Consider the following 12,943-nt stretch of genomic DNA (forward strand, 5'->3'; position numbering starts at 1 on the left):
GTGTCCTGCTTTCAGTTAACGTAGGCCCAACTTTGTTCAGCATTTTGTGCTTATTTCATCAAACTTTTGTAGCAACAGTTAGCCTTGTTCTACTTTTCGTGCTCGCTTCATCAAATTTGTAGCAACAGTTAATCTTCACCACATCCTTGAGGCCTGCTGCCTGCAGAGGCCTCTGGTTCACGGAATAATCAGTTCCATTGTGCCTGGATTGTTCACTATATGTCCATTGTTTTCTAAATATCCCACAGGGAAGGGGTTACTGGGAGGAGGTACTGGTCCGGCCGACTTGGGAGGATTCGTACCAGCCCATGTGCTCTCTCTAGTTAGTGCACGACAAGAAGAGGGTGGAAGAAGACCTGTGCCAGAGCCTGCCGTACCTGCAAGACACTCAAGCCACCTTGCCAGAGGTGGCCATCAGGTTCATCGGTGGGCTACAGTCCCCAGGGTCCCTCTTCTGCCAGCCTGGCCGCAGTCCCCACCACCGCATAGGCAGCAAGGGCTTGCCGCATGGCACCCAAGGAACCTGAGCAGGTAGAAGCTGCGGGATATCTGCGACGGCGCGTAGGGGCTGGTGGGGCAGAGGACGGGGCCTGGGCAGGGTGCCATGGTCTGGAGGGGACTCCTGGGGGGTCTCTGCAGGCAGTGGTGGGTCACGTCTGCTCTGCTTCCTTCTCTTGCAGCCCTCCTGCCCTTGGCGAAAGACCCTGAACTCTCGGTCAGGACTCTGGCAGCCGAGGCGATCTTCGTCCTGATAAGAGCGATGCCAACATCAGGACGGAGCCAGCAGTCACTGTGCTGCTGGCCCCTGGTGAGCCCTGAAGAAGTGAAATCCTCCTCTGGAAAACAGCTGTATTTTAATAAATTATATTTTTTTTTAATAAAGCTGGAACAACAAGCCCAGTCCCATGCTATCCTTCCCATGGAGAACACCCAGAGCGTGCTGAGCAGACAGTGTCATTCCCAGCTTGTGCTGCTGCCTGCAGGACAGCAGACCGGGACCCAGGGTGTCCTTGCGGCAAAGCCCCAGCTGCTCCGCTAGACCACAGAACCCGGAGAGGAGGAGGAGAGAAGCTTTATCCCAGCCTGCCTCTCCTGAGACATCTCAGGGCACAAAAAGGCACCCGTGCTCTGCCAAGCTGGCAAATTGTCATTTGTCCTGGCATCAAAACCCTCTCTTTTACAGGGGAGGTGGGTTGGTTTGGGCTGGGATAGAGTTAATTTTCTTCACAGTAGCTGGCATGGGGCTATGTTTTGAGCAGGAACAAGGGGTTATACCAGATGTCCCAAGTGGGGACAGCCCAAAACTACATAAGCCAATCAGGGCAGGAACAAAACTGCCTCCAGCCACCTCGAGTGGGAATCTGGCAAAGCTGTGGCTGATAGAAAGCTGACAAACCCTGGAGGCAGGAGAAAAGGCGGGTCACAAGTGGTGTTCCCCAGGGCTCAGTATTGGGGCTGGTTCTGTTTAATATCTTTATCAATGATCTGGATGAGGGCATTGAGTGCACCCTCAGTAAGTTTGCCAACGACACCAAGTTGGGAGGGAGGGCTGATCTGCTCAAGCGTAGGAAGGCTCTACAGAGATATCTGGACAGGCTGGATCGGTGGGCCAAGGCGAATTGTATGAAGTTCAAGAAGGCCAAGTGCCGGGTCCTGCGCTTCGGTCACAACCCCATGCAACACTACAGGCTTGGGGAAGAGTGGCTGGAAAGCTGCCCGGCAGAAAAGGACGTAGGGGTGCTGGTCAACAGCCGGCTGAATATAAGCCAGCAGTGTGCCCAGGTGGCCAAGAAGGCCAATGGCATCCTGCCCTGTATCAGGAATAGTGTGGCCGGCAGGAGCAGAGAGGTGATCATTCCCCTGTACTGGGCACTGGTGAGGCTGCACCTCGAGTCCTGTGTTCAGTTTTGGGCCCCTCGCTATGGGAAAGACCTTGAGTTGCTGGAACGTGTCCAGAGAAGGGCAACTGAGTTGGTGAGGGGCTGTCCTGCGTTCAGCTGGGATAGAGTTAATTTTTACAGGAACCTGGGACGTCAGGGGGGGCACAGGCGGGACAGCTGACCTGAACTAGTCAAGGATCTATTCCATACCATGTGATATCATGCTCAGTATATAAACGGGGAGCAGTCTGGGGGGTGCCTTCAACTTTCGGTGGGGGAAGTGGCGGAGCGTCAGGCTCCAGGTGGTGAGCAGTTGCACTGTGTATCACTCGTTTTGTATATTCTTTTATTAGTACCATTGTTGTTGTAACTTCTCTTTTTGTGTTGTCCCAGTAAACGGCCCTTATCTCAACCCTCGAGGTTGGGGGTTTTGGTTTTTTTCTTTTCTCCCCTCTGATTCTCCTCCCCAGCCCACTGGAGGGGGGGCGGGAGGAGGGAGCAAGCGGCTGCGTGGTCCCTTGTTACCGGCTGGGCTGAAACCACAACAGGGGCCTGGAGCACAAGTCTTCTGAGGAGCAGCTGAGGGAACTGGGGTTGTTTAGTCTGGAGAAAAGGAGGCTGAGGGGAGACCTTATCGCTCTCTACAACTACCCGAAAGGAGGTTGTAGTGAGGTGGGTGCTGGTCTCTTGTATCAAGTAACTAGTGATAGGATGAGAGAAAACAGCCTCAAGTTGTGCCAGGGGAGGTTTAGTTTGGATATTAGAAAAAATTTATTTATTGAAAGGGTTGTCAGTCATTGGAACAGGCTGCCCAGGGAAGTTGTGGTGTCACCATCCCTGGAGGTATTCAAAAAACGTGTAGACAAGGCACTTCAAGACATGGTTTAGTGTGCATGGTTGCCGGTTGGACTCAATGATCTTGAAGGTCTTTTCCAACCTAAATGATTCTATGAAATGTGAAGATGCTAAAAAGCCATGTACAAACGTTTATGTGCTTCCTCAACTCTGTCCTGCAGTGCCTGACATACACACCCCCTCTGGCCAACTATCTGCTTGCTCATGAGCACAGCCAGTCATGTGAGTGCTTTTAGGAACATCTCCTTGTAAATCTGTCAGGCACTTCCCAAGGATTCCAAGAATCTGGAATTTAAGAAAAAAGCAGCCCTTCTTTGCCAAGGCCCCGAGTTGGTCTTCTTTGAACACTCAAGCCTAGAAGGCACTTGTCATATCTAGCCGTGTTCATCTTCAGAAGGGCACCCCTTTCTAGCCCCAGGTCTTGGTCCCTATTCCTGCAGGTTAAACCCTCTTTGCTTATTGCACAGAAATATTCTGTCAGTTTAACATCCCTCTGAAGAAAGTTTTCTCTGCACTAAAATGTCCTGAGCTTGTTGGGATGCCGTCACCTTGGGAGGAGTGGAGACTGTTCTTAGAACTTCAAAATCCCCACTAGGTTTCCCATTGCTTTTAAGGATCCCCTCGCAATTATGGGGACTGTTGATCAATTAGTGGAGAGTGTGCAGAAGGTGGCTTGTCTGCAGATGATGTACGATCGAAAATTGGAGCCTACACAGGAGTCCCCGATGATGATGTTGGTGGATCCCAAGCGAATGACTCCTCTATAAGGGCACTCCCCGATTCTCTGAAGCCAATTGATATACAATTACAAGGAAAGATACAGGTGATGCCCCAGAGCGATTTGCAAATATTTCACTTTTGGTTCTTTCCTGCTTCAAGTTGTTCTTTTAATCCCATCACTTGTCCCAGAAGGGACTGAACAAGGTTTTGGAGGGATTCAATAATTTGAGATTCTGCAGTGAGGTGGCAATCCCTACCCTCTACTGCTGCGGCCAGACTCGCACGAGAACGGCACAGACAACTGCTTTTCCTTTTCCTAAGCATACTCCAGAGTCTTCCTGTAAAGTGAACTGTAAACTGGTCCTGTAAACTGACCCGATCAACAACACTCTGCAGATTATACCAATTTCCCTGAGCCCAGTCTACCCTGGGTACAGAGGGTCGCGCTTTAAGTTTTTCTAAAAAAATCAAACAAAGCTTCTTTCCCCAAAGGGGCAATTTTACTATTGCTCATCTTGTATAAAGTGGGGAAGAGGTCATCTCACGAAGGCAGCACGTGAAGTTTCAAACACGACATAAGCCCGCAACCCTTACATTCCTGAGAGGTCTCACGTATTTGGGAAACAGTACGGCACTCTCATCTTAAGCGATCCTGTCCATGATGCCACTCTAAATGTCCCAGTCCAATGTTGGGGAAGGTTTCGATACAATCCCAAGAGCTAGATTAAGACACAAATGAGGTCAAATGCTGTATACCCAAAACAGCTTTTATTATCAAAAATAGAAAACAGTAGCAGTAGGATAGAATGGAAGAAAAAGGCAGGAATCGAGCAAGCAGTCAGGATAGAGTTGCAAGAATAGTCACCACCATGGATCCAGCGGCGTCCCGTTGGTCCTCGGTCTTCAACTCTTTGGTGATGGGTGCACACCACGGCTTGTCTCCACCGTTTTTTAGAGGGCATAGTCTGATGCACGCACATACGTACTGTTCACACGCTACAGGTTTCATCTACCACACAACCTTCACATGATCAACACCAGAAACCAGTACGTTATCTCAAAGACTACAGTTTCCATGACAATGGTAGTCTCCACATTCCTCCATGCTTTGCCAGCTCCGGCCCAGCTCCTTCCCTGGATGCCTCAGTGGCCTGGCAATCGTCCTTATGGACAGAGGAGTGTCCTGCTTAAACAAGCCATCCCAGAGACAAACGGCTCGAGATAAATAGTTCACAGTTCAGTCTCTCACACAGGGACACCCAAGAGTGGCTGCAACCCAACCACGGACATCCCATGGTGGAGCAGGATGATGCTATAGGGACTGAAGCCCTTGGAGATCCCACCTTGGAGCAGAGATGCCTCATGGGGACTGAAGCCCGTGGAAGACTCATGACGGAGCAGTACACCGCCAGAAGAACTTCAACCAATGCAAACCCATGGTGGAGCACTTTCCCATCCAGGAGCAGCTACAACCCAACTGCGGAGGACCCATGATGGAGCAGGACTACCCAAGAGGAGCTGCAACCCAACCATGGAGGACCAACGGTTGACCAGCAACACCCCAGAAGAAAGGAAGGCCTTGGAGAACCCATAGTGGAGCAGGGACACCCAAGAGTGGCTGCAACCCAACCATGGAGGAACCATGGTGGACCAGGGTTACACCATGGGGACTAAAGCCCATGAAATCCAACCTTGGAGCAGGACACCCAAGAAGAACAGAAGCCCCTGGAGATCCCATGATGGAGCAGGGACACCCTATGGTGACTGAAGCCCATGGAGAACTCATGGTGGAGCAGGACAACCTAGAAGAACCAAAACCCATGGAAGACCCGTGGTGGAGCAAGACACTACATGGAAACTGAAACCTGTGGAGGATCCATGGTGGACTAGCAACACTCCAGCAACACCATAGCCCACGGAGCATCCATGATGGAACAGCAACATCATAAAGCCCATAGTGAACTCATGATGGAGCAGAACCACCCACGATAGCCTCAACCCAGCCATGGAGGACCCATGGTGGACCAGGGACAACCCCCTGGGACCAAAGCCCCTGAAGATCCTATGGTCAACCAGGGCCACCCCATGGGGACCAAAGCCCCCAGAGATGCCACCTTGGAGCAGGACCACCACCCCCCCCACCCCAAGAAAACCAGGGAAGAGACACAATCCTGGGAGGGATCTGACCTTTAATAGGACCTGAGGAAGTACAAACTGGGGGGAGGTCATGCCCCCCCCTCCACCCGCCACCCCCACCATGTCCCCCTCCCCCCTCGGCGTCCATCCATGGCCCGGGGGGGGGGGAGGGGACAGTGTGTCCCCCCCACCCCAGGGGGGTTCGGGGGCCCCCCCGAAATCCAGCACCGAGGGTCCAAGCTGGGGATGAGAAGGAGATCAGCGGGGGAGGGGCCGGGTGGGCACTCAGAGACCCCCCCCAAAATGGGGGCTTGGGGGGGAACAGGGACCCCAACCCCCCCAAAATGGGGGATATGAAGGAGAGATCCCAAAATAATTGGGGTCGGAGTCATCCCTCCCCCCAACCCCCCCAAAATGGGGTTTGGGGGGCTCAGGGACCCCAACCCCCCTCCAAAAAATGGGAGACGGTGGGGTCAATCCAAAATTCCCTCCCTAAATAATTTGGGGAGGGCAGGGCACCCTGTAGCCCCCTCCCCAAATGGGGGTTTGGAGGCTCAAGAACCCCCCAAAATAATTTGAAGGGACAGAGACCACCACAGGACCCCAAAATGGGGGTTTTGGGGGGCTCAGTGATTCTCATCCCCCCCCAAAATGGAGGACATGGTGAGGGGAGAACCCCAAAAGCACCCCCCCAAATAATTTAGCAGGAGATCAAGAAACACCACAGCCCCCCAAAATAGGGAGGGGGGGTTCACGGATCTCCACACCCCCCCCAAAAATAGGGGATGTAATGGGGGGACCCCAAAATAATTTAAGGGAGGCAGCAACTCCTCCCAGACCTCTCAAAATTGAGGGATGGGAGGGCGGTCAGGGACCCCGTGCCAAAATAATTTGAGGGGATCAGAAAAACCTGTGTGCCCACCCCCCCAAAAAAATGAGAGGTTTGGGGGGGGGGGTCTGCAAGGATAGGAGGTTTTCAGGAGCCCCAGTTCATGGGAGGGAGCTCATGGGTGCGGGGGGGGGGGGTCCCCAGGGTGTCCCCCCCTATTTTTGGGGGGTTCCCCCCCCACCCCCCCCACCGTGCCCCTACCTCAGTTGTCGTAGTTGTCCCGGTAGGAAGCAGAGGGGAAGCGCTCGCCGTAACCCCCCTGGTTTCTGGGGGGGGGGGGGGGAGGGGGAGAGGGGGTGTCAGCACCCACTGGTGGCCCCCCCCAGCACCCGTGGGACCCCCCCCCCGCAAGTTCCTCAGAACCACCCAAAAACCATCAGTTCCCCCTCAACACCCAGGACCCCCCCCTCCCCCAACACCCATGAGTTCCCCCCCAGCACCCACAAGCCCCCCTGCCTCCCAAGCACCCATGCCCCCCCCCAGCACCCACAAGCCCACCTCCCCAGCACCCATAGGGCCCCCTCAAGCACCCAAAAGACACCCCCTCCCCCCCAAGCACCCACAGCCCCTCCTCCAGCATACACAGGCCCCCCCCCCAGCACCCACCCATGCCCCCCCCCCACCCCCAGCACCCATGGGTGCCCCCCCTCCTCCTCACCGGCCACCATAGTCACGGGAGCCCCCATAGCCCCCCCCGCTGCGTCCCTCGTAGCGGCCCCCATAGCCCCGATCACCTCCTCCTGGGCGAGAGGACGACCCCAAAATTTAAGGGGATGGGGGGGCATTGAGACCTCCCCCAACCCCCCCCAAACCTCCCAGTCCCACGTGGGACCCCCAAAACTCCCCCAGGCCCCACCCCCCCCAGTGCCCTCCCCAACCCATCTGACACTCCGCTGCCCCCCCAACCCCCCTAAGAGCCCCCCCAAAAGGCCCCACACCCCAAATTAACCCTTCCTGGCTCCCCCCAAAACCCCCAGGCCCCCCACAAATCCCGTTCTTGCCCCCCCAAAGACCCCCAAGTGCCCCAAAAAGCCCCCCCCAAACTTCCTGTGCTCCCCCAAAACTCCTTCTTACCCCTCTAAAGAACCCCAGCGCCCCCCAAACCCCCAACTCTCCTAACTGCTCCCCCTAAAAGCCCCTCTATACCCCCCTAAGTCACCCCAAAGCCCCCCCCAAACCCCCTAAGGATCCCCCCAAAACCCCCCAAGCACCCAATTACTCCCCCACCCCCCCAGACCCCTCAGGGCCCCCCAAATCCCTTTCACCCCCCCCAAATCCTCCCAAGCTCCCCAAAACCCCCTCAGAGCCCCCCCAAACACTCTAACTGCCCCCCCAACCACTCAATAGCACCCCCAAAGACCCCCCACCCCCCCCCAAACTCCACCAGGACCCCCCACCCACCCCAAGCACCCCAAATTCCACCACCCAATACCTCGAGCGTAGCCCCGGCCCCGGGCCCGGCCCCCCCCGTAGCCCCCCCGGGCGCCGCGGGGGGATTTTCCGGCATGATCCACCCGGATCTGTCGCCCATCCAGGGACTGCGGGGGGGGAGGATGACACACACAACGTTGGGGTCACCCTCATCCCCCCTAATACCAGGCTCAGGGCCCCCCAACCCCTCCAAATACCCCCCAAGTACCCCAGACCCCCATTTGGGACCCCCAAGTGCCCCCCAGTACCCCTGCGACCCCCCCAGACCCCCTTAGGGACCCTCTAAACCCACATAGGCTCCCCAAATGCCCCCCAACCCTGTTAGAGACCCCCAAGACCTTCTTAGGGACCCCCAAGTGCACACCAGGCCTCTTTATGGGTGTCCCACACCCACTTAGAACACCCAAGTGACCCCCAAACCCCCTTAGGGACCCCCAAGAGTCCCCCAAACCCCTTTAGGGACCCTCCAGACCCTGTTAGGGCCAACCCAGGCCCCCTTACAGCCCCCTCAAGTGCCCCCAGATCCCATGAGGGATCCCCAAGTGACCCCCAAACCCCCTTAGGGACCCCCCTAGACCCCCTTAGGGACCCCCAAGAGTCCCCCAAACCCCTTTAGGGACCCTCCAGACCCTGTTAGGGCCAACCCAGGCCCCCTTACGGCCCCCTCAAATACCCCCAGATCCCATGAGGGACCCCCAAGTTCCCCCCAGACCCCTTTCTGGGTGTCCTACATCCACTTAGGGACCCCCCCAGACCCCCCTCAGGGAACCCCACGAATTCCCCAAAATCCCTTTTGGAAGGCCCCCCCCAAGCCCCCCACCCACCTCGCCGTTCATGGCCCTCATGGCGTCGCTGGCGTGTTCGGGGTTGGCGAAGGTGACGAAGCCGAAGCCGCGGGACCGTTGGGTCTCCCGGTCCTTCACCACCACCACTGCGGGCATCAGGGTGCGTTGGGACCCCCACCCAGGGGTGGCAACTCCCCCCCCCCAAAGTGCAGTCTCAGAGAAAAAAGGAACACACCCCCCCCCCCAAAAAAAAAAACTTCTCATAAATTGAAATCCAAAATTGGGGTCCCAAGGGAACATGGGAAACCCCTACCACCACCACCCAGGGCTGCCCCCACCCCTATGGGGTCCCAGAGAAGATGGAGACCCCCACCCATGGGTATCACCCCACTAAAATGGGGTCCTAGGGAGTTTTGGGGGGGTCCCCGGAGGGGTTGGGGGTCCCTGGGGAGATTTGGGGAGGTCCCAGGGGGGTTGGGGACCCCCCCCAAGGGGGATTACTGGGGATCCCTTGGGGGATTTGGGGGTTCCAAGAGCTTTTGGGGGGGTTCTGAGGTTTTGGGGGTCCCTAGAGTTTTGGGAGGCGTCCCCAAGGTTTGGGGGGGGGGAGAGGGGTCAGTTGGGGGGTGCCTCACCCTCGGCGATGGGCCCGAAGGAGCTGAAGTGCTGCTCCAGCCCCTGCTCATCCGTGTCAAAGTTGAGCCCCCCCACGAAGAGCTTCCCCTCCTCTGCCGCCATGCCTGGGTGGGGCACATGTGTGATGTCACCAGGTGCAGCCCCACCCCCCCAGATGATGTCAGAACCCGGGGCGGGGGAATCCCCTTTACATGCCAGGGAGATTCTGACATTGCAGATCTGTTGAGACCCCTCCCCCCCCAGCCTCGGTGGGCTCCCCTGTGATGTCATAACCCCGCCCTCACCCTGTGCAGGTCCTCCATGATGTCACAACCCTAGCAAGGGAACCCCAAGGCTCCTATATGATGTCACAACACTGGTGGGGGAACCCCAAGGGTCCTCTATGATGTCACAACTGTGCTAGCACAACCCCAAGGGTCCTCTACGATGTCACAAATCCGGTGGGGAAGCCCAGGGCTGCCTTATGTCATCACAGCTCTGGTGAGGACACCACCTGGGTCGTCTGTGACATCATAATGCTCACAGACAACCCCCCTCCACAGGGCTCCCCGATGACATCGCAACCCAGCAGGACACACCCTGTCCTACATGGGTATTGTGTGATGTCACTACCCTGGTGGGGACACCTCACCACCCCCCCATGACTCCTCAGTGATGTCACAGCCCCACAGAGCTCCCCATATTCTCACTGTCCCGCCACAGATCCCCCACCCCAGTGATGTCAGAACCCCACAGGAAACCACCCCTGCCCTAGAGGATCCGCTATGACGTCACTACGCTAACTGGAACTCCCTGATGTCACAACAGTGGTGGGGCCCACCACCACGTATCCCCCTCAGTGACATCACAACTCCAGAAGGAACCCCCGCCCTAGAAGATTCCCTATGACACCACTGCCCTTCTGTGACATCACAAGTGAGATGGGGGGAACGCCCCCACATGTCCCCCCCAGTGACATCATAACTCCACAGGGAACCCCGATCCTACGGGGATCCCCATTGGGTCCCCCCTGACGTCACAACCGCGGCGCCCCGCCTCCAGTGACATCACAATCACGCGAGGAAATCCCCCATCCTAGAGGCTTCCCCGTGACGTCACCACCCCGCCGGGGACCCTCCACGTGGGACACTCCCCCCCCCCCGGACGTCACAACCTCGATTGGGGGACCCCACCCCCTCCCCCGGGCTCCCCCATGACGTCATCCCACGTGGACCCTCCCCGGCCACGTGCACCACCCACCCGGAAGCGCCCCCCACTTCCGCCTTTCCCCGCGCTCCGCGCAGGCGCCGACCCTCTCCCCGCCCCCTCCCCCCACCCCGCGCATGCGCCGCCGCCCGCGGACCCGCCCCGCCCCCGCCACGCGCCCGGGGGGGGAAGGGGGGGAGGGGAAGGGAGCGAAAGACCCGGCGTCGGGGCATGTGTAGTGCGGCCCCGCCACTATCGCGACAGAGAGGCGGGCGGGGGGGGGAGAATCGCGACAGGAGGCGGCGGCGGCGGCGACTCACCCCTCACCCGCGCGGCGCCCAACGGCCCCAGACTGAGGCCGCGCCCGGCTCCGCCCCGCCCTTATCTACCGGCCACGCCCCCTCCCCTCGCTACCCGGCATGCCATTGGCTGGGCCCGCGGGATACCCGCCCCGCCCCCTTTTCCGCGCGCTCGCGGGAGAGACCATTGTGGGGCCCGGAGGGGGGGAGACACGTGGTACAGCCCCCCGCAGCGCCTATGGGGGGCGGGGTTTAACCGGACCCCCGCGTCCCTTTAAGGGGGAGGGAGGGGCGGGGTCACACAGGGGTCACGTGGACGCCGGCCGCCCCGGGAGTTTTTTTGGGTTTTTTTAATGGTCTGTGCCCCGTACAGCCGAGAAACGCCGCGGCCCCGCCCCTTCCCTTCCCCCCCTCCCCCCATGACGTATCTTCCCCGGGGGGAGGGGGGGGACACCTATAGGCTCCATATGACACCCCACCCCACCCCCTCCCCCCCCCTCCGGGGCACTATAGGGGCTCCCATACGGGGTCTCCGCCCCCCCAGGGGCTATAGGCCCCCCCAGCCCCCTACAGAGCCCCTATAGACCCGCCCCTCCCCCCAGGAGAACCCCTCCGGACAGCATAGGGGCTATATGTCCCGCCCCCACCCCTCCCATCCATATGCCCCCCTCACGAGCACGCTCAGCCCCTATACAGTCCATAGGGCCCCTCACGGGGGGAGAGGTGGGCACACCCACTCAGGCCCCGCCCCCAGGCACTATAGAGGCTCTATGCCCCCCCACCACCAACATGGGCTCTATAGGGGGCGGGGCCGAGCCCACCAGCGTCTCATGCTGCATATAAAAAAAACCAAATTACCCCGCCCATCCCCATATATACATATATACACGCACGGTACATATAGGGAGCCGGGGGAGGGGGGCAAAGGGGGCCAATCCTGAGCGATGCTGGACGTGCCGGGGAGGTGGGGGGAGGGGGCAGAGTGAGGTGCAAGTAAACTAGAAGTGTGAGTAAACTCGGAGTAAAGTTGTAGTAACCCCGGAGTAAAGCGGGAGTAACCCGGGAGTGACACGTGGCCTCAGTGTAAAGTGTCTGTAAGCCCAGAGAAGTGCGTGGCCTCGGGTTGACAGGTGAGTAACCCCATAGTAAGCTGTGAGTAACCCCCGGGGGGGGTGCCCTCTGGGTAAAGTGTCTGCAACCGCAGAGTAGTATGCTGGCTCAGGGTGAAGTATGGGCAACCCCAGAGTAAGGTGTGAGTAAGCCTGGGGTGAAGTGTGGCCTCAGTGTAAAGTGTTTGTAACCATAAACCACCCATAGTGTGTAGCCTCAGGGTGAAGTGTCAGTAACCCTGCAGTAAAGTGTGAGTAAACCTGGAATGAACTGTGAGTAAATCCAGAGTGAAGTGTGAGTAAACCCAGAGCAACCCTGGAGTGAAGTGTGACCTTGGTGCAAAGTGTGTGTTACCCCAAAATAGTGTGTAGCCTCAGGGTGAAGTGTCAGTAACCCTGGAGTAACTTGTGAGTAGCCTCGTGGTGGGGGATTGGGTAGCCCTGGAGTAAGAAGTGGTGGCTGGGTGTGCTTGGAGTAAGGGGTAAGTAACTTCAGACCAACGGTTGACCTCAGAGTAATGACTGTATGGCCACAGGGTATGTAGTAACCCTGGAGTAAGGGCTGAGCAACACTGCAGGAAGGAGTACTCCCCCCACCCCCCCACCCCAGCATACTGAGTAACTTTTACAACCTCAGTGCAAGTTTTGACCTGTAGTAGTGGCTGAGTAACTTCAATGTAACAAACCTCAAGCTACTTCAAGATATCTGACAAGAGCAAGGGCTGAGTAACAGCTGTGAACCCCAGAAGATGGGCTGAGCATGCCCTGGAAGTGAAGTAAGCTCAGAGTAAAGGGTAAGTAATACCACAACGAGCAGCCAAGGGGGTGTATCTGTTGGGTATCCTCAGAGAAAGGGCTTGGAAGAGCAGGGAGAGCAGGAAACACTGGAGCTGAGGCCGAGTAACCTCTGAGTAAAGAGACGGCACGGGTCAACTGAGTAACCTCGGAGTAAGTAGCACGGGGAGGTGAAAGAGGGAGGGGCTGAGGAGGGTCATGGGTCTGAATAAGCAGGAGAGGG

At 57.8% G+C, this 12,943-nt stretch overlaps 1 protein-coding gene and 1 long non-coding RNA gene across 4 annotated transcripts; one reads left to right on the forward strand and one right to left on the reverse strand.

Moving 5' to 3' along the window:
* The first annotated feature begins 518 nt into the window (after nt 1-518).
* On the forward strand, nt 519-895 carry LOC138682833 (uncharacterized). Its single transcript, XR_011322735.1, has 2 exons — nt 519-561; nt 681-895. It is a non-coding gene; the product is annotated as an uncharacterized lncRNA (long non-coding RNA).
* A 3,306-nt stretch (nt 896-4,201) lies between these two features.
* On the reverse strand, nt 4,202-9,434 carry RBM3 (RNA binding motif protein 3). Of its 3 annotated transcripts, XR_011322734.1 has the most exons (7): nt 9,332-9,434; nt 8,736-8,842; nt 7,913-8,018; nt 7,139-7,220; nt 6,682-6,746; nt 5,147-5,257; nt 4,202-4,973 (listed from the first exon to the last, which is right to left on the reverse strand). XR_011322734.1 is itself a non-coding variant. In XM_069774304.1 (6 exons), the coding sequence occupies exons 1-5, from the start codon at nt 9,432-9,434 to the stop codon at nt 6,683-6,685; spliced, it is 462 nt and encodes a 153-aa protein (XP_069630405.1). In that variant the 3' UTR covers nt 4,202-5,257; nt 6,682. The 3 variants fall into 3 exon arrangements, 2 of the variants coding, with proteins under 2 accessions (XP_069630405.1, XP_069630404.1); XM_069774304.1 differs by having other exon boundaries at nt 4,202-5,257; XM_069774303.1 differs by lacking the exons at nt 4,202-4,973; nt 5,147-5,257 and adding an exon at nt 5,625-5,831.
* Nucleotides 9,435-12,943: the final 3,509 nt, after the last annotated feature.

Source organism: Haliaeetus albicilla, chromosome 29 (assembly GCF_947461875.1).
Source record: "Haliaeetus albicilla chromosome 29, bHalAlb1.1, whole genome shotgun sequence".
Taxonomy (NCBI): Eukaryota; Metazoa; Chordata; class Aves; order Accipitriformes; family Accipitridae; genus Haliaeetus; species Haliaeetus albicilla.

What these genes read in the sequence shown, in the direction of transcription:
- RBM3 (XM_069774304.1), bottom strand. Translation starts at nt 9,434, where the DNA reads ATGGCGGCAGAGGAGGGGAAGCTCTTCGTGGGGGGGCTCAACTTTGAC. An exon ending in GGGCCGGGGCTACGCTCGAG is followed by an intron (nt 7,221 to 7,912) that starts GTATTGGGTGGT and finishes CCTCTCGCCCAG; the next exon opens with GAGGAGGTGATCGGGGCTAT. An exon ending in TCCCGTGACTATGGTGGCCG is followed by an intron (nt 6,747 to 7,138) that starts GTGAGGAGGAGG and finishes CCCCCCCCCCAG; the next exon opens with AAACCAGGGGGGTTACGGCG.